Genomic DNA, 19,035 nt, shown 5'->3' on the forward strand with positions numbered 1-19,035 from the left:
AGCACAGTGCAATGTCCACTTGTTACTTGTGTTTTTTGTTGCCCTCTGCTGGCGCTTGATTGCGACTGATTTTATGGGCTTCAGCACTCATGAGCATTGTGTAATTATTGACATCAACAATGTCGGGCTACTAGTTTATTTTTGGGATTGAAAATTTTACAAATTTTATTAAAACGAAAACATTAAGAGGGGTTTTAATATAAAATTTCTATAACTTGTACTAACATTTATCTTTTAAGAACTACAAGTCTTTCTATCCATGGATCGCTTTAACAGAATGTTAATAATGTTCATGCCATCTTGTTGATTAATTGTTATACTTCAGCCGCGTTGGACAGTCAGATCCAGGAAATAGACGGATCCGTTACTTGACTGAGGATCCAAGAAAAATATTTGGGCGCCAGACGCCAGCTGTAACGCGTGGTAAGTAGGATACGTGCATACAGGGACCAAAAAGGGGAGAAGCTTTCACTTATGCTCATTTATTCACAAAAAAATAATAATTCCACCTTGACCACTCTTGTCACTCCCCTTGTTTCCATTTGACTGGAAATTGCATCCAAAAGCAGCAGATCGTGGCATTTTACTTCGCGAGTTTAGGCAGCAATACGCAATTGTTGGACATGCTGCACATTTGGAAACATCCCATTAACGTCATCACTGCGAGCCCGCAAAACATGGCGCCAACTATCGGTCAAAATATGTACTAAATATTATAAAATATTGCCATTGATTTAACATTTAATGTGTTGCTAACAACATATTTTAGTACAAGAGAACAATTGTGGTTTATTAGAGCCATATGTATTTAAGGTAGAGGATCCCTTTAAAGATTAACAGTGACCTGAAACTGTCCAACAAGCATTTTATATATCAGACCAGAAGCTGATTTCATCATGCGCCTTATTATCTTTTGTTGCATACTGTGTCACTGCTTATATCAAATCCAGTCCAAGTCCATTAGCCCAATTTCGAAAACTAAATTACCGACTAAAGTCTTTTAAGTAGGTTTATATTTCAATCTAAAACGTAATTACACTTAATCAGGTTGCACTTAGATTCAAGATTCATTTAGACTAATTAGGGATCAATTCCAAATTGCCACTTGCTTAATGTAGACTTTATCTTGCAGGAAATTAATGAACACAGCTTCATTCAATGTATTTTGCCAATCACGTTTTGATATATCATTTTTTTTATTTTTCTAAGTGAAAGCACAATTTTCGGTTTGCTTCCTCTGAAAAAATAGTCAATATTTCTTGTGTTGAAAAATTCATTAAAAAAAAAAAAAAAACATGAAAGTTGTTAGTGTTTACTCAATAAGATTAAAAAGTAAACGTCAGAGTTATGTTTGAAATGTATGCTTTCACAAAAAGCTTAATTTCTCTATTATTTCATCACAAATTGGAAAATTGCTCAAACTAAGCTATTTTCGAATGCTGATTTCTAAAGAATGGAAAAAAGATTAACTTTTTTTCTGCTGAAAGAAGAGAGTCTAATTTTCTTTTAGTGAGTTCCATGTTTATATCGCAAAAGAACAGAATTTTCGGTGTGCTTTGCAAAATCAGTCAAAATCCAGTAAAACGGCCGGGAGCGAAGGGGGTTTCTCCGGTAAAAATGGCTAGGAGTGAATGAGTTAAGAATTATTCAGATAACTAGCATAAAGAACATGCTAACAAGTTTACCAAACCATCAGTGTCACTCCAAAACACCAAAATAACTTGTGAAATGATATAATAATGTGTTAATATTTTAACACATAAGTCGCTCCAGAGTATAAGTCGCACTCCCAGCCAAACTCAGAAAAAAAATGCGACTTATAGTCCGAATCATACGGTATATATAATATATATATTTCCAGCCAAACAGAACAGCAAAACCATATTTGGGGTCATTTAGTTTGCATTAACTGTCATTTAAAAAATGATTTGTCAATTTCGAACAAAGCTAAATCCCCATGCTGAAGTTGAGGTTTCAAATTCTTTTTTTTTTTTTTTTGCACCATTTTTATTTATTTTTTTACATCATAAAACCTCGCATTTGAAAAGAGGATTTGAGGTGTGTTAAAATCTTTTATACTGACTGTAACACTGTGCAGGTGTTTGCCCTGACACCTCGAACCTGCTGTTATTTCTACCACCTCGGCATAAGAAGCAACCGACACAGTGAATAACAGCTTTGTTCCTAGCACTGTCTGCAACACAAGGTGACGACCTCCCCCCCGGAATATAAACTGCATTGTTTTCTTCTTTTTTTCTGTGAATACATGGGGGATGAATCACTGGGAAAAAATGGCTAAGACTTTCAGAGGCCGGTGTTAGTGATTCAATTTCTATGGTCACAAATACTTTAAAGTATAATAAGCCTATGCTTCAAGTCCCAGTAGCCTTTCAAGGCTTGAAATGGCCCTGTCGTAACCTACAAATCACAGCTTGCTGCAAAGCTGCCCTCTCCAAGGCGATATGTCAGCGACTGCAAGGGAGGAAAACAACACAGGGGCGGCAGACGAGTAGCAGGAAGCTAAAAAACAGTTTTTTGAGGTTGTTGTTGTATTTTTCCCAGAATTTAGCCCCTGGTGTGAGAGCATCACTCAGGTTGACTCCTCCTGGGAGATGATGAATATTAAAAGGCTTTGTGGGCGCCTTTGTGGAGAAGGCTTTTGATCAGAAATGTGTTTATAACTAAAACAATTGTGAAGAAATTCCACTCTTTATGCTGCTAACCAGGGTCACAAGTATGCTCGAGCCTATCCCAGGCAAGAGGCGGCGTATACCCAAGAGCAGGGATTCCCAACCACCGGGCCGGGGACCGGTACTTGTCCGTGACGTATTTGCTACCAGGCCACAGAGAAATAAATAATATGTTTAAAGACCGCAATCTGGTCTGTGCCTCTTGACACATCAATATGCCTGTTGACACTATTGATTAATCCAAGTTAAGATTTGTGTACATCGCCATCTTGTTGTTGGCTTCCATTACTGGGGTGTTTCCACACCTATAGCAGCCCAACGTCAGTCAATGCAAACAGTAACGTTATTTGCTGTTGGCTGTGTGCTGTGGGTGACGACGTCTTTGGACAGCTTTGTTACAGGAAAAAGGCCACCTGCTGAGCTAGAAGACGAGCCTACAACCAAGTCCATTCTCCATAATATGTGGCTAAAAGCTAGCAAACGAGGCAACAAAAGCAAATGTACTGAGAGCATCATACCTCATGGGGAACCGTATTGCTAAAGCCAAGAAATCTTTCACAATTGGAGAAGTTATTATGCCTGCAAGCAACGACTGCCGTCAAGTTTTAGGAGAGGGCTCTGTTAAAAAAAGATTGATTCAGTGTATGGTGAGTTACATTTTCCCTGCACTTAATGCTCGTTTTTAGCTCTGTCATGTTATTTTATATTTACTGTAATTTTCTGCTACACATTGCCGGTACCTGAAAAAAGAAAAGTCCATTTCACACCGGTCCGTGGTAAAAACAAAGTTGGGGACCACTGCCCTAGAACAGGCTTAGGAGGGTGCTGGAGGTGCGACCGCACTCGGGCCTCTAAGTCTACGTTCATACTACAGGTCTTAATGCACGAATCGGATTTTTTTGTCATATCTGTTTTTTAGGCGTGCCCGTTCAGACTGCCTTTGTCCATTGAGACCATTCAAGTATTACGCATGCGCACTAATTCGCAGTCCGACAAGCGCTGAGCAAGACGACCCGCATGCGCAGAAGCATCAAAACAAATGACCACACATGCTGGCTGTCATCCGTCATTCAAGGGATATCATATTTTGCTTTTTAAAAAGAGGACACAAATAACAGACATAATAATCCCAGTTTAGGCTTATATTCAAAGTATATGGATCGATAGCATGCATGCACTGTCCGTGCATGTCACACACACATACGCGCAGTTTGCCCCGACTCTCGGCCTTGTAAGCAATGTTGAAATATTGCTTATATGGCGCAGACAGAAAACCGATCATTTTCAGGCTTATCCTCAACCCATTTTTATTTTTTTATGACTGTTGTCAAGTCCGACCCTTCCCAAAAAGCCGTGTTCAAGGCAAGCTAGGTGCTAATCACGCACAGCTGCACCGCTACCGTGGCGTCTCTCTCGCTTTTTGATGACGTAATTGCTGCATGAATTCCGATTTGAGAGACTGGACAGAACAGACCGCCGCGACAGTCTGGTAAAATGTGGCTCAGATCGGATTTGAACCACTTACGAAAGTGACCCAGATCGGATTTGAAACGGTCTAGTTCTATGCAACTTGTCACGTTCAGACAGTCAAATTAATGCCTCACTCGAGTCGGAAAAACACGAAAAAATCGGATTCGTGCATTAAGACCTGTAGTATGAACGTAGCCTAAGGGGCCCGGTTTGCAGGCATAAAGAGACAGAATGTGGAAAAAAAACATTGTTTGATTTTAAAAGAATTTATTTCCAAATTAGAGTGGAAAATAAGCATTTGGTCACCTACAAACAAGCAATATTTCTGTCTGTCAAAGAGGTCCAACTTCTTCTAACGAGGTCTAACGTAGCTCCACTCGTTTAATTAATTAAATTTATTTATTAATTAATTTACCCCCATTTATTAATGGCACTTGTTTTAACTCATTATCGGTATAAAAGAAACCTGTTCACAACCTCTGTCAGTCATACTCTCTGTCAGTCACACTCCAAACTCCACTATGGCCAAGACCAAAGAGCTGTCGAAGGACCAGAGACAAAATTGTAGACCTGCACCAGGCTGGGAAGACAATCTGCAATAGGTAAAACGCTTGGTGTAAAGAAATCAACCGTGGGAGCAATTATTAGAAAATGGAAGACGTACAAGACCACTGATAATCTCCCTCAATCTGGGGCTCCATGCAAGATCTCACCCCGTGGTGTCAAAATGATAACAACAACGGTGAGCAAAAATCCCAGAACAAAACGGGGGGACCTAGTGAATGGCCTACAGAGAGCTGGGACCACAGTAACAAAGGCTACTATCAGTAACACTGCGCCGCCAAGGACTCAAATCCTGCACTGCCAGACCTGCTAAGGCCAATACACGTCCAGGCCCGTCTGCGGTTCGCTAGAGAGCATTTGGATGATCCAGAAGAGGACTAGGAGAATGTGTTATGGTCAGATGAAACCAAAATAGAACTTTTTGGTAGAAACACGGGTTCTCGTGTTTGGAGGAGAAAGAATTCTGAATTGCATCCGAAGAACACCATACCCACTGTGAAGCATGGGGTTGAAACATCATGCTTTGGGGCTGTTTTTCTGCAAAGGGACCAGGACGACTGATCTGTGTAAAGGAAAGAATGAAAGGGGCCATGTATCGAGAGATTTTGAGTGAAAATCTCCTTCCATCAGCAAGGGCATTGAAGATGAGACATGATGGGTCTTTCAGCATGACAATGATCCCAAACACACAGCCAGGGCAACAAAGGAGTGGCTTCGTAAGAAGCATTTCAAAGTCCTGGAGTGGCCTAGCCAGTCTCCAGATCTCAACCCCATAGAAAATCTGTGGCGGGAGTTGAAAGTATGTGTTGCTCAACGACAGCCCCAAAACGTCACTGCTCTAAAGGAGATCTGCATGGAAGAATGGGCCAAAATACCAGCAACAGTGTGTGAAAAGCTTGTGAAGAGTTATCGAAAATGTTTGGCGTCCGTTATTACCAACAAAGGGTACATAACAAAGTATTGAGATGATGATTTGGTATTGACCAAATACTTATTTTCCACCATGATTTGCAAATAAATTCTTTAAAAATCAAACGATGTGATTTTGTTTTTTTTTCCACATTCTGTCTCTCATGGTTGAGGTTTACCCACGTTGACAATTACAGGCCTCTCTAATATTTTCAAGTGGGAAAACACAATTAGTGGTTGACTAAATACTTATTTTCCCTACTGTGTGTACATACCTGATAAAAATTTCCTTGTCACAACAAAATCTGTGTCAGCCCTTCTGCATTCGGCAAATGTAATATAATTTTTAATTTCACCTCATTTTGGTCACTCAAGTGGCCGGCATATCAATCTACACCTCACAGGTTGTTATAATTTTGTTCACGAATGATCAACGAAGTGATAAGAACAATCATGCAATCTCATCTACGTCATGCTGAATCCATTTTGGGAGATTCCGTGGGTTCTTTTGGTTTGATTTTGCAGCTTTAACTTTGTCAACACACTGCTTACTTCAACCGCAACTAATGAAGTTTTTTCTAAACCGGCGTTTCGGAGCAGACATTTTCCAAGATGGCGCCGCCCATATTTCGCTCAGGAAACTTGTCTATATAAAACACATCGGATAATAAGGCGCACTGTTGGCTTTTAAGAGAAATGAAAGCTTTTAGGTGTGCCTTGTAGTGCGGAAAATACAATACACTGTATGCCTCTGACTTTGCTATCATAAAAAGGTGAATGACAACAGGCAAAATGGCTGGTGAGTAACGTCAAGGTAGCTGAAACTCACACTTGTCTATGAGGCAATTCACTTGGAAAAGGAGGCTGGCTTTTTCCAGGAGAGGACTCAATTTTACACAATTTTAAAAGCAGAGGTGTACAAAAAGCTTGACGCACTCAAGCGTGGACCTACAAACAAGGGTCACCTCAAAGAAAAATGAATATACCAAAAAAAGCCCTTTTTGATCCAGCTTCCGTGGATGAGAAATTCTATGACATGTGATTACAGCATGTGCCCCAGATATGTAAATACCGCAATCATGTACGCCACTCTCTACACTTTCATGTTAATGCAACCTCTCCAAGGTGTTAACGCAGAGACATTTGCATTTTTTCCACGTGGCCCATGGCTTCAGAAGGTAAAATTTGTAGCTATTTTTGGGGTGACATTGAAAGGCTATGAAATTCACACACACAGCAAAACAAATCAAACAGTTTCTCACTGAAGTCAAACAATCCGTTTGGATAATGATGCTTTATGTATGTGTACGTTTGCGGTTTCCATATAAAAATAAGATCTAACAAAATTTCAAGAGAAAATAAGGCATCTCCCTCATGAGCATATAAATACTTCAAAGAAAGGGGTTTAGCTTCGTAATATGAAGTCAAGTTCACATTATGCGGGCCTTTTTTAGGCTAGATTACTCTGAAGGTGTGATTTTAAATGACATTTTATGAAATGGGTCTCCAGAAATAAGTGCGACATGACTATAGTGTTGCAACTCAAGTAATTCGATTACAAAAAAGCTACGAATCAAATTTGCTGCCTTGAGTATTCGTTTCATCAGAGTGTCATTGTTATGGTTTGCATTGACTGATTTGGGTGGATATACTGCCCTGTAGTGGCAACAGTGAATATGACATAACTCATTTAACTTGTCTGAATCCAACTGCTCCCTGTTAAGACCAGAATAAGCTAATATGTTTTTTATGCATTCGTAATTTAATTTAAAGACATATTTACTTGTTTTTTGTGGGAATAGGTGTTTAAACTGAGGTTTTTTTTTTCTTTAGAGATTAGCATTTCACAGCATTTAAGCTAGTGGACTTTTGCAATGCTATGCAGGTTAGCCAAATTGTTCTTATGTTGTACTTTGATACCCATTTTTTTTTTTTTTTTTTTTTTAATACTTTTTAAGGCTAAACTCAGGTATTTTGATTTATTTTTAAATGAAAGTGCAATTCTGCATAGTTTGAAGAAACACTCAGGAATTTTGTGTTTGCATTTATTGCTCTTTTGAAAGCGCAAGCCTTTGTTTTACATCTCCTAAACTTTAATCTGCAACGCATTAAAGCTTCCTAATTTGATGACTCGATTATTCAAACTAACTAGTTGATAGATTAATCAACTACTAAAATAATCCATAGCTGCAGCACTACAGTACTCTTCTCCCCCCTACCCCCCATTGTTTTAGCTGGACCACAAAGGATTTGCTTTTAATTAGATTCCAAATAAAACAAAAACTTGCAAAAAATGGAAATACAATGAATGTTTTCCTTTGTTCTATATTGTTGCATAGTGTTACAACTGAAAGTCAATGTCCTTTACATGAGTACCGTATTTTTCCGATTATAAGTCGCGTTTTTTTTCATATTTTGGCTGGGGGTGCGACTTATACTCAGGAGCGACTTGTGTGAAATTATTAACACATTATGTTATCATTTCACATGTTATTGTGGTGTTTTGGAGTGACACTGATGGTTTGGTAAACTTTTTAGCATGTTCTTTATGCTATAGTTATCTGAATAACTCAATAGCTATGGCCACGTTCGCGTTCAGCCTTTTGCAATGTGTGTTCAATTGTATTATTGACTTTTTTTTATATTGAAATGCATGCTTTTAGTTTGTGGCGTTTTCACGCCCACGTGGGGGCGCACTCGCACTTGTTTACGTGAAAAAGAGTACTCACACGCCAGAAGAAGACGGACAGCTACGTAGGTGTGAGTGAGTGGGCGAGTTAGCGAGAGAGAGACACGGCTGCGAACCTACGTTGTTTATGCTTTCAAAATATCTCTACAGAGGCAAAGCCTGTGTGTATCATCTTTTCTGTTGTTGCTGTGTGTTTTCCACTCGCGATCGGACACTTAGAGCCAGTTGTGTGGTTGTTTGAACGATTTGCTAATGCTAGCGAACGCATGCTAACCGTTTAATGTCATTGCTCTAAGAGCACCTAATTATCATTTCTTTACGTTGATGCGAACCTGTTTGGTATCAAGCACCAAATTGATTCAGCACATTATACGGACGTCCAGCATCGTCATTTGGGAGTTCACTGTATAGCCGGGACCGAGCTGTAGCGTCCTTGTAAGGACAGTATATTCTCATTTCGTTGTTCATGCACTGTACACTGCACATTTATTCAGCATGTTGTTCTCTATCGTATTTTTATATTAAATTGCCTTTCAAGATGATATATCTGTTCTATGTGTTGGATTTTATCAAGTAAATTTCCCCCAAAAATGCGACTTATACTCCGGTGCGACTTATATATGTTTTTTTTTCTCTTTGTTGGGCATTTTATGGCTGGTGCGACTTATGCTCAGGTGCGACTTGTAGTCCGAAAAATACGGTACTACTGTGTTTTCAAATAGTACTCTGGTTTTTCTCCATTTTATTTGGTAGTGTGTGCTTTCAGAAACAGATAAAATGTCTCTTGAGCAGTCTAAAATACAAACTAATGAAAAGGTTTTCCATATTTTAAAATTTCTAATTTTTTTTGGTGACGTCTAACCTTTGAAGTTTTGCTTCTGCATAGGAGGACAAAGTTGGAGATAAAACTGGTATCACTAAGAAACAAAGTAAGCATGGGGGCCTCATGATTACACTTGAAAAAAATTTTTTTTTTTTTTAAATAAACGGTGAATGAATCCAGCATGATCTTGCTGATTGCTTCACAAGGCAAAATCATCTACTTTTAGTGTGAAATAAAACTTAATAAATCATCATATGTTATCCAATACTAATTCCACACCATTTTTAGTTGGATGCAACATTCATCTTTAATTATGCAGCATTGTTTTAGCGGGAAACAAGGTGAAATCATTATTATTGCCCAAAAAGCCCCATTTGTATGTATACCTTTTATTAGAAATTTTATTGAATACTTTAATGACGGACAAAATGGCCTAATACAAGTTTATTTCATACACATATCCTATGAATAGGTGTAGTGATACCTTGTTTTCAAATGTATTTCCTTCTCCATTAAATATAAAAGGTTTTTTGGGGTAATGTGAGACACAGTCAGGGAGCACATGTGATTAAGCAACCATCATGTTTTCAAGCCACTACCAATTCACCTTGTCCATGAAGAGGGGATCCTCCTCCTACTGGCGTAAACATGTTTTTTTCCACAAAAATATATTTTTTGCATGTAAATTTTTTATCTGTAAACTAATCAGCTGTTGTGCCAAAGCAAATTGATTTACCTTGAAAATATTTTATCACACACGTTGACGAACTAACAACATATAAAAACTATGTGATGATGCTAGCTTAAGATTAGCCTGTGTTGTTTTTTATTTACAAAATTGTGGCGATGGGGTAAAGTGAGGCAAATGATGTTGGGTAAATGAGATGTCTCACTTCACTCCTTCATGTCAGCAGTGGCACTACACAGCATCACATCTTGATTTAGATCTAGTTATTTTCTTGTATTCAGCATTTGGACCATCCGTTAGCTGCAGCCTGCCACTACAGAAGATCTGGATGGCACCACCCATGCAGATGATCCACCTGCAGATGAACTACTCACTTCAGCCAATTCAGTAACGGATACTAATCCAACCACTGCACATGGTCCACCTGGATAAGCCTGGTCATTTGACTCATGTGCCACATGGTCCCAGTCAGAAATTGGTTGGAAAAAGGCAAAGCTGCAAAGACAAGACCAACCCGAAAAAGACAAAAAAAAAAGAAAATTGTAGTTAGCAACTCTGAGAAGATTGATATCCTTGTTCCACTTGCCCGATAAAGAGAGTTCTGAAGATGAAACAAGTGATCCAAGAAACATATTTTGGCTATAGGTAGTTTTGCCATATTATGATGTATTACTCTTGAGTTGCATTCAGGTGTTTTAAAAATGTGTTTAATCGACCAAACCCAAGAATGCTGTTACTACTCTGACAGTTTGAATTGTGTTATTGTCAAGCTACCTGTTAGGATTCCAACTTTCACAATATTTACTATTATGATTTTTGATATTGGAAAAAGTAACAATCAGTTTAGCACTAATTGGTTCACTTTACCCCTTTATTTTTCTAGTCTGTCTCAGTTTGTACATTAGATGGGTAAAGTAAGACACAATACCATTTTTTTAACTAGTCCTATTTTCAATACTATTTACTAAGGATGCAATATTACTCGGTTTTATATTGAGCCATTCGATACGCCCTCTTCGAATCAATACGCGAAAACATTCGATCCAAATGAAAAGCTCCCAAAATGTATTTTCCGAATGTATTTTTGTCGTTTCTCTTGCTAAAATGTCCGGCGCAGCTTTGCCTTGAAAAAACAAACTCTGCCGCGAGCAGCCCCCCTCCTCCGCTCCTCCCCCAAACTGGATGACAGGTGGGAGCTGTGGCGCACGAGGATCATTGCTCATGAGGAAAGACAAGCTTAAAGAGGCGGCTTCAACGTCGCACAGATCCGTTGTTTGGCCGCATTTTGGGTGAGCTGATATGCTATCCACACTCGTACATATTAAACAAAGACTGTCTTTAAGGATACGTACAACAAAGACCGCCGATATAATGTCAACTTGGTTGCTACGAATAACCTCGCTTTGACAACAGAGAAATTAAGACCGTGGGTCACAGAGAGCTAACTCACGGTTACATGATGAACAATGAGTGGCAAATTGAGAGCGCTGTACTTCGAACTCGTCCTGCTTATGGAAGAAGATTGTCAAATGCCAATGTTGTGCAGTAATGAGATGATGTGACTTCTGTGGCGTTTGTTAACTTTTTTTAATGCTCGACAACATTCGCTCGCACACGCTAGATATCAAATAGCAACCTCGATGTCCTACGTTAGATCCCCCCAAGTCCCATGCCATTGGCTGCGTGAGCCCAGAGTGATCTTGGGACGCGTAGTCCATATACTACATCGATGAATTAAAAAACGCCATGACTGAATGGAAGTTAAGCAGGCCAAATCAATCCATACAAGTGACTGGTGTAACAAAATATCGAAATGGTGATATATCGTGTACTTTGTATTCCAAAAGGTTATCGATATGCTCCTGTCAAGAATCGAGATATCGTTTTAAAAAGGTGTCCAAAAAAAATAATAATACATTTTTTAAAAAGGCTGCCATTAACAGTGCTCGACACCCAATCCATTTAGACAGGGAACACATGTTCATTCAAAACCAGAGCATTTACAGTCATTCGGTCCAATTTTCGGGGCATTTACAGGTCACTTGCTTTTCATTTTAGGTAATTTACAGGTAATTTCCTGTTGAGTTTGAGTCACTGCCTATTCATTTGGGTGATTCCCAGGTCACTTCCTGTTCTGTAACGCAAAATAAACAGCAAGTGACCCATAAAATAACCCCAAATTAACAAGAAGTAACTGAAAATCAACAGGTAAATGACTTTACATGGCCCAAAATTATTCATTGCCTGGCATTGGCTGCCACTGACGGCCATAGACCTCATTCCAATTCACAGCAAAAGCTTGTTTTTCTATTTATTAGTTGTATGTAGAATGATTTCCTGACCAATGTATCGAAAATCGTTGTATCGCTATATCTTCAGATCATCGTTATCGTGAGCTTTGTATCGCAAATCGTATCGTATTGTGAGGTACCAAGAGGTTCCCACTCCTACAAGTGACTATAGATAATGCTGCAAATATTGTTAATTCAGTACGTAACACAGATGGACTCAAATAGGATGTTTTTTGTCATATGGTTAACATACCTGCTATGAGAGTAATAGCAATCAATAGTGTGTACCGCCTCACTTTAAAAACAGTAAAGATTGTTCTCAGAACTTTTATACAAAATTTCTTCAGATCAGTAAGAAGTAAGCACGTAAATATTATGCACTATAAAGCATGTTTATATGATTGCATTGTTATTTTTACTTGTTAGCAAAATTAAAAAATATTAAAAACACTTGTATTTTTTGTTTTGGAGCATTAAATGTATTGAATCTAGAGCTGAAACGAATACTCGAGCAACTCAAGTTTAAAAACTGATCCGAGTAATTTTATTCACCTCGAGAAATCGTTTAATTTTGCCAGCTCTAAGCATCACGTTTTGCCCGGACTACTTTTAATGCGGGACAACGCACTGATGTCACGTGCGGAGAAGAAGAAGCAATAAAAAAAAAAAAAACCTTTCTGCAGCCGACAGCCGCTACAAACTACGCCGTCGTTGCTAAAAACTAGCCCGCATGATGCGGTGGTTGTAGGTAGCATCTGATGCGTTTTGTAGATATCACATGTATGTTGAACTAGATGCGAGTTGACAGAATCAGCGGTGTTAGTAAACAGCCGCCATCTTAAAGCAGTACACTTAGCAGCGCTAATAAATAAGATTAACGTTAATGTCACTCGCTCACGTACGTAACGTTAGTCCTGCGGAGGGCTAGGTTTCTATTAAGACCACTGTCGATGCGTGGCTAACGTGTCTTACATACAGGCTTTATTTAATCTGTGAAACATAGCGCTGTAGAGTGATGAGGGTGTAAAATGAAAATATGATCAAGCTAACTGTCAATTTTAGCTCAGTAGTAATTGCTGGATAAAAACACCAAGTAGCACTGGCCCCTAATGTGCTCCAATACAGCAGGTATCATACTGTAACGTTAACAAAGAGTCACCCGCTTCGTTAGGTTGCAATTATTTCTTTTTTGGAAACTTGTGGAACGACAACAACAACAGGAAGGCACGTCTCTCACTCTCCTCCACCTCCCTCACCCCCGCACGTCACGCGGTGCATTCAGGAAGGCATGCAAATATCCCTGCCATATTATAACCTGATATGTTACAATACATTTATTTTGAAAAACTGCAAAAAATCAAAATTACAGCTGAAACGAATACTCGAGCAACTCGAGTAACTCGAGTTTAAAAACTGATCCGAGTAATTTTATTCACCTTGAGTAATCGTTTATTTTGACAGCTCTAAGCATCACATTTTGCTCGGACTACTTTTAATGCGAGACAACGCGCTGATGTCACGTGCGTAGAGGAAGAAGCAAAAAAAAAAAAAAAAAAAACCTACTGCACCCGACAGCCGCTACAAACGACGCCGACGTTGCTAAATACTAGCCCCCACGATGCTACGTTGGTAGCAGGTAGCGTCTGATGAGTCTCATAGAGATCACATGTATGTTGAACTAGATGCGAAATGACAGACTCGGCCGCGTCTGGGCAGCGTTAGTAAACCGCCGCCATCTTAAAGCAGTAGAGCGCTAAGCACTAATAAAGAGCGCTAAGTGTTAATAAATAAGATTAGCGTTACTTTCACTAGCTCAAGTAACGTTAGCCCTGCGGAGGGCTAGGTTTCTATCAATTATGACCACTTTCGATGCGTGGCTAACGTGTCTTACATACAGGCTTTAACATAACATAACATAGCGTTGTGGAGTGATAAGGGTGTAAAATAAAAACTCAATAATGCCAACTATCAATTTTAGCTCAGTAGTCATTGCTGGATAAAACGCCAAGTAGCACTGGTCCCTAATGTGCTCCAATACAGCCTGTATCACATTTATTTTGAACACTGCAAAAACTCAAAATCCTATCAGGACTTACAGTTTAGACTAACTTAAAACTTAACTAGAGCTTTAAAATGGCTTGACACAAATAGAAATTCAATTGAAACACGTGGGAAAAAATCCTAACTTTTAAGTGATGTGTGTTATCAAGCGTAACGGCATTTTTAGGTATATATAATCTTTTTTTTTTTTTTTTTTTAATAAGATGTAAAGGTTTTTTGAGTGAAAGCAGTGAATTAGTCTTTTTTTTTTATTCTAGTTACATCTGAGACGCAATTGTTGGCTGTTTTCAACAATATACATCGAAAATAAAGACATTGATTGACTGAAAATGGTTCAAGATTAGATGAAATGTCTTGTTTTCTCATGTATATTTATAATTGCTCTTCACCTAAAAATATATTTGTTTTATCCGATTACGCGATTAATTGATAGAATTTTCAGTCGATTACTCGTTTACTAAAATATTCGATAGCTGCAGCCCTACTCAAAATCCTATCAGGACTTACAGTTTAGACGAACTTAAAACTTAACTAGAACTTAAAAATGGCTTGACACAAATGAAAATTCAATTGAAACACGTGGGAAAAACACCTATGTGATCTGTGTTATCAAGCGTAATGGCATTTTTAGGTAAGAAATATATATATATATATTTTATCTGGTTATATAAGTTTTTGGAGTTAAAGCAGTGAATTGGTGATTTTTTTTTATTCTAGTCACAGCTGAGAGTCAATTGTTGGCTGTTTTCAACAATGTACATCGAAAATAAAGACATTGATTGACTGAAAATGGTTCAATATCAGATGAAATGTCTTTTTTATGTATATTTATAATTGTTCTTTACCTAAAAAATGTTTTATCCGATTACTCGTTTAATCGATAGGCTTTTCAGCCCATTACTCGATTACTAAAGTATTCGATAGCTGCAGCCCTAATTGAATCGAATCAAAAATCGTGTCGCTCGTATCGAAAATCGTACCGAACCGTGACTTAACTCTATCGTTGCATCCCTACTATCCACCCTGAGTACATTCTGATATGCTAGGAAACATTCTAAGTTAATGGGAAATATGTAAACTTTACTGGTTTGTTGTTTGAGCTTGCTTGAAGCAGAGGAAATGTTAAAAAAAAAAAAAAAAAAAGTCTCACATTGCCCTAGTCTACTATAATGTGATTTACAGATTTTTTTTTCAGGCTTCTGATTTCCCGATATAACTTGCTTCAAAATCATGTTTCTGCTTTTCCTCAATTTCACCCTTGGTATCTCTTACCAATGAACGACAAATGGCTGATGATTATGAATAAATAGTTGGTAAAGTAGCAAGGTTATCAACATCTTTTTGCAAGTATATGGCGTCACTTCATTCCATTAATTTCACCTGAAGAACAACAGGTGAGTTCGCTACTGCTACTAATGCTAACGTCACTGTTTAGCCAACCTCAAAAGACGACGTCACTCACCATGGAGTTCTTCATTGCGGCCTTGATAGTAAACGCTTGAGCGTGTGGCGTTGGTTTACTCCTCAACATGCCCGCAAATCGTCTCTTTTGCGTCTATATTCTGGTATAGAGGTCGTAAATTAAAGCGTTTGGTTGCTATGCAACTTTCTTCCGACGCCGCGGGTAGTTGTTGCGCACGTGTACGCATGCGTATTCCCCGGAGGTCTAGTTACCATAGCAACCGGCCAGCAGCGGTTTAAAAAAATAAAAAAAAATACAGAGCCAAAAAGTGTTGCTGTTAATCAGCAGGAGTTCTCCGCGTTAATACTTGTATAATAGGTTTCACTTAATTATTCAACGGTGGCGTCCCCCCCACGCACACAATTCATTAATATACAGACCCCGTTTAGATCATTAGGATGATTAATTATATCTCTGCCTAATCATTTTAATCATGGCGAGGTCAGTGTGGTGAAACACTTGTAGTGTGTTTGCATGCAAGCATTTACACAAGGCGGGTCAAATGATTTGTGGGATCACTCCACATGCTAAATGAATGTCTCATATTAAAAGTCAGCATTTTTTTTCAACAGCAAGAGTTGAGCACTTAACTGAAGGTGACCCATCTTGGAAATAATCATCATTATTAATGGTTGAAAGCATGGTGTTGCCACGTGGGATAACATGTATATTGTGAATTTGCTTTTTTTACTTTATTTTTCTAAGGTGACAAAGATGCTTTTAAACAGGCCTGAAATATTTTTAATATTTAATATTTTTTTCCTGAATGGCCACAAACAGGCTTTCACATACACCAGATTATTTTGTTATTATTTTGAAAGGCAACTGTCTCTCTCTAAAATTTCAAAAAAGAAAAAATATATATTTTTAAAAAGCCACAAACTGACTTTCATTCACACCAATAAAAATACCACATATTCCGCACTATAGATAACACTTTTCTTCCAGTTTGCAATTTATATACAGTAAAATGAAATACGTAAGTTCACAATTTCTTAGATCAGACCGACATGACCAAAGAGTAAACATGACATAATCTCTTATGCATCATGTACAGTGTTGGGAATAACGCAGTTATAAGTAACACCGTTACATAACGGCGTTATTTTTTTCAGTAACGGGGTAAGCCAAGCAAGGCAAATTTATTTATATAGCACAATTCAACACAAGGCAATTCAAAGTGCTTTACATCACATGAAGATCATAAAAATCACATTTAAGACAATCAAAATCGGAAATAAAATTAGACATAAAAATCACATTTAATAACAAATAGAATAAAAATAAATACATAAAAATAAAACAAAAACTACTACTAATAATAATAATTGAAATCAGCAATGGAGATAAGCATAAGAGGAATAGAAAGCAAGTAGATTGAAATATATAGACAGTTATGGATATGCAGTGCTAAACAAAAGCGTTTTTAGCCCTGATTTAAAAGAGCTAACAGTTTGAGCATACTTCAGACGTTCAGGTAACTTGTTCCAGAGGTGAGGAGCATAATAACTAAATGCTGCCTCACCCTGCTTGGTTCTTGTTCTTGGAACATGCAGAAGACCGGTTCCAGACGACCTTAGGGGTCTAGATGTCTCATAGGAATCTAACAAATCAAGCATGTATTTTGGTCCAAGGCCATTAAGTGTTTTGTAGACGAGCAGTAGTATTTTATAGTCTATCCTTTGACTCACTGGAAGCCAGTGTAGCGATTTCAAAACCGGTGTAATGTGGTCCAGCTTCCTTGTATTTGTGAGGACTCTGGCTGCAGCATTCTGTACTAGCTGCAGCTTCCTGACTGATTTTTTATCAAGACCCGTAAATATACCGTTGCAATAGTCCAATCTGCTGAAAATGAATGCATGCATGAGTTTTTCCATGTCTTGTTGAGTCAGAAGCCCCTTAATTCTGGTTATATATTTTAGGTGGTAATAAGCGGTTTTAGTGACGGACTTTAGATGGCTATCAAATTTTAGATCTGAGTCAATAATTACGCCAAGGTTTCTGACTTGATTTGTAGCTGTAATCTAACTGTTTTTTCCACCGTTACAACGCCGTTACCGTTACTGATGGTCAAAAGCGGTGCGTTACTTACTTTGAATAAATTGAAGAAACTACCAGCCGTAGCGAGTCTACTCTGCTCTGTTTATTTGCCATCCAAGACTTGAGGTGCGTTCAGGTTCATGGCAATGAAAATAGTAAACACACATAGCCTACCTTTGCAAGAACGATGGAGTTGCCATTTGATACGGTCATAATGTGCAGGTCCTGCACCCATCCGCAGCAAAACTGTTCGTAGCTTTGTAGCGATTTGTAATTTCGGAATCGCTGATGAGTGGGGTAACATACACCAAACAATAAATACAGCAGAATGTCCATTTCGCGTAATTGTGGAAGCCCGTCGCCATCTTTTCTCCATTTGTCTTCGGCTTGCTTGTAAGGATCAGCATTGTTCACATCCTTAGGTTTGATCACATATCTGTCCTTCGCTTTAGTAACAAGTTTGTCTCTTTATCAAACTGGCAAGTTAAAGTTTAATGTCCCGCGAGCCAGGCCTGCTTCCAATATGGCTGCGATGTTGTCAAATCTCACGTGATCCCCCATTCTGTGACGTAAACGCCCGAGCCTAATAGCGCACGTGTGTTTGTTGTCAATAAAGTTTTTTTTGTTTTTTTTTTCTTTTTAAAACAAACTTCAGAGCCGGTGTTTTTACACAGAAACCGGAACAGCGCATGCGGCAAACACACACACGCAAAACAGATGCAGAGGGATATGATGGCAGAGCATTTAGAGGAAAATTTGTCCTTTACGAGGTGGAGATATAAACACTATTTCATGTTGGTCAAAATTAAAGGAAAGAAAGTGCATGTAAAGTGTAATTTATGTCCCGGGGCAAAGCGTTTGTCGACACCTGTGGGAAGCAATTCAAATCTGTTAAGTTTTGTTGCATTTCAAGTGTAGGATAAATCTGTTGCTGGTGAGGTGCACTAAATATTACAAGGTTCTATAAGACAACTACCTATCTGTTCTTCTCTTTTCAACTGACTCGAATACTGCTCAGAAAATTTCAAATTCTTTGACATACAACAACTTCTTTTTAAAGTAACGGAAATAGTTACATTCCCTGGTAACTAGTTACTTTTACTAGAGAAATTCAGTTACTAACTCAGTTACTTTTCGGAAGAAGTAGTGATTAACTATAACTAATTACTTTTTTAAAGTAACGTGCCCAACACTGGTCATGTAGCTAAATAACCATTGTGACAGTACGTTATCATACCGCACACTGGGGCCATTTGATTTTGCATAACACCAAAATCACAATTATTTCGCGATTGCGATATATATATATATATATCGATTACGATTTCATGGCAAAATGAAAATGATG

At 38.3% G+C, this 19,035-nt stretch overlaps 1 protein-coding gene across 3 annotated transcripts in view; it reads right to left on the reverse strand.

The window, feature by feature from the left end:
• The window catches only part of pacrg (PARK2 co-regulated), a 475,481-nt gene extending 459,671 nt beyond the window's left edge, over window positions 1-15,810 (reverse strand). For all 3 annotated transcript variants that reach the window (XM_057859058.1, XM_057859060.1, XM_057859059.1), the window contains exon 1: window positions 15,648-15,810. In XM_057859058.1, coding sequence (XP_057715041.1) covers window positions 15,648-15,716 — 69 coding nt within the window. In that variant the 5' untranslated portion in view covers window positions 15,717-15,810. The remainder of the gene's footprint in view (window positions 1-15,647) is intronic.
• Between the last annotated feature and the right edge of the window lie 3,225 nt (window positions 15,811-19,035).

This window comes from Corythoichthys intestinalis, chromosome 15, assembly GCF_030265065.1.
Source record: "Corythoichthys intestinalis isolate RoL2023-P3 chromosome 15, ASM3026506v1, whole genome shotgun sequence".
In the NCBI taxonomy this organism is placed as follows: domain Eukaryota; kingdom Metazoa; phylum Chordata; class Actinopteri; order Syngnathiformes; family Syngnathidae; genus Corythoichthys; species Corythoichthys intestinalis.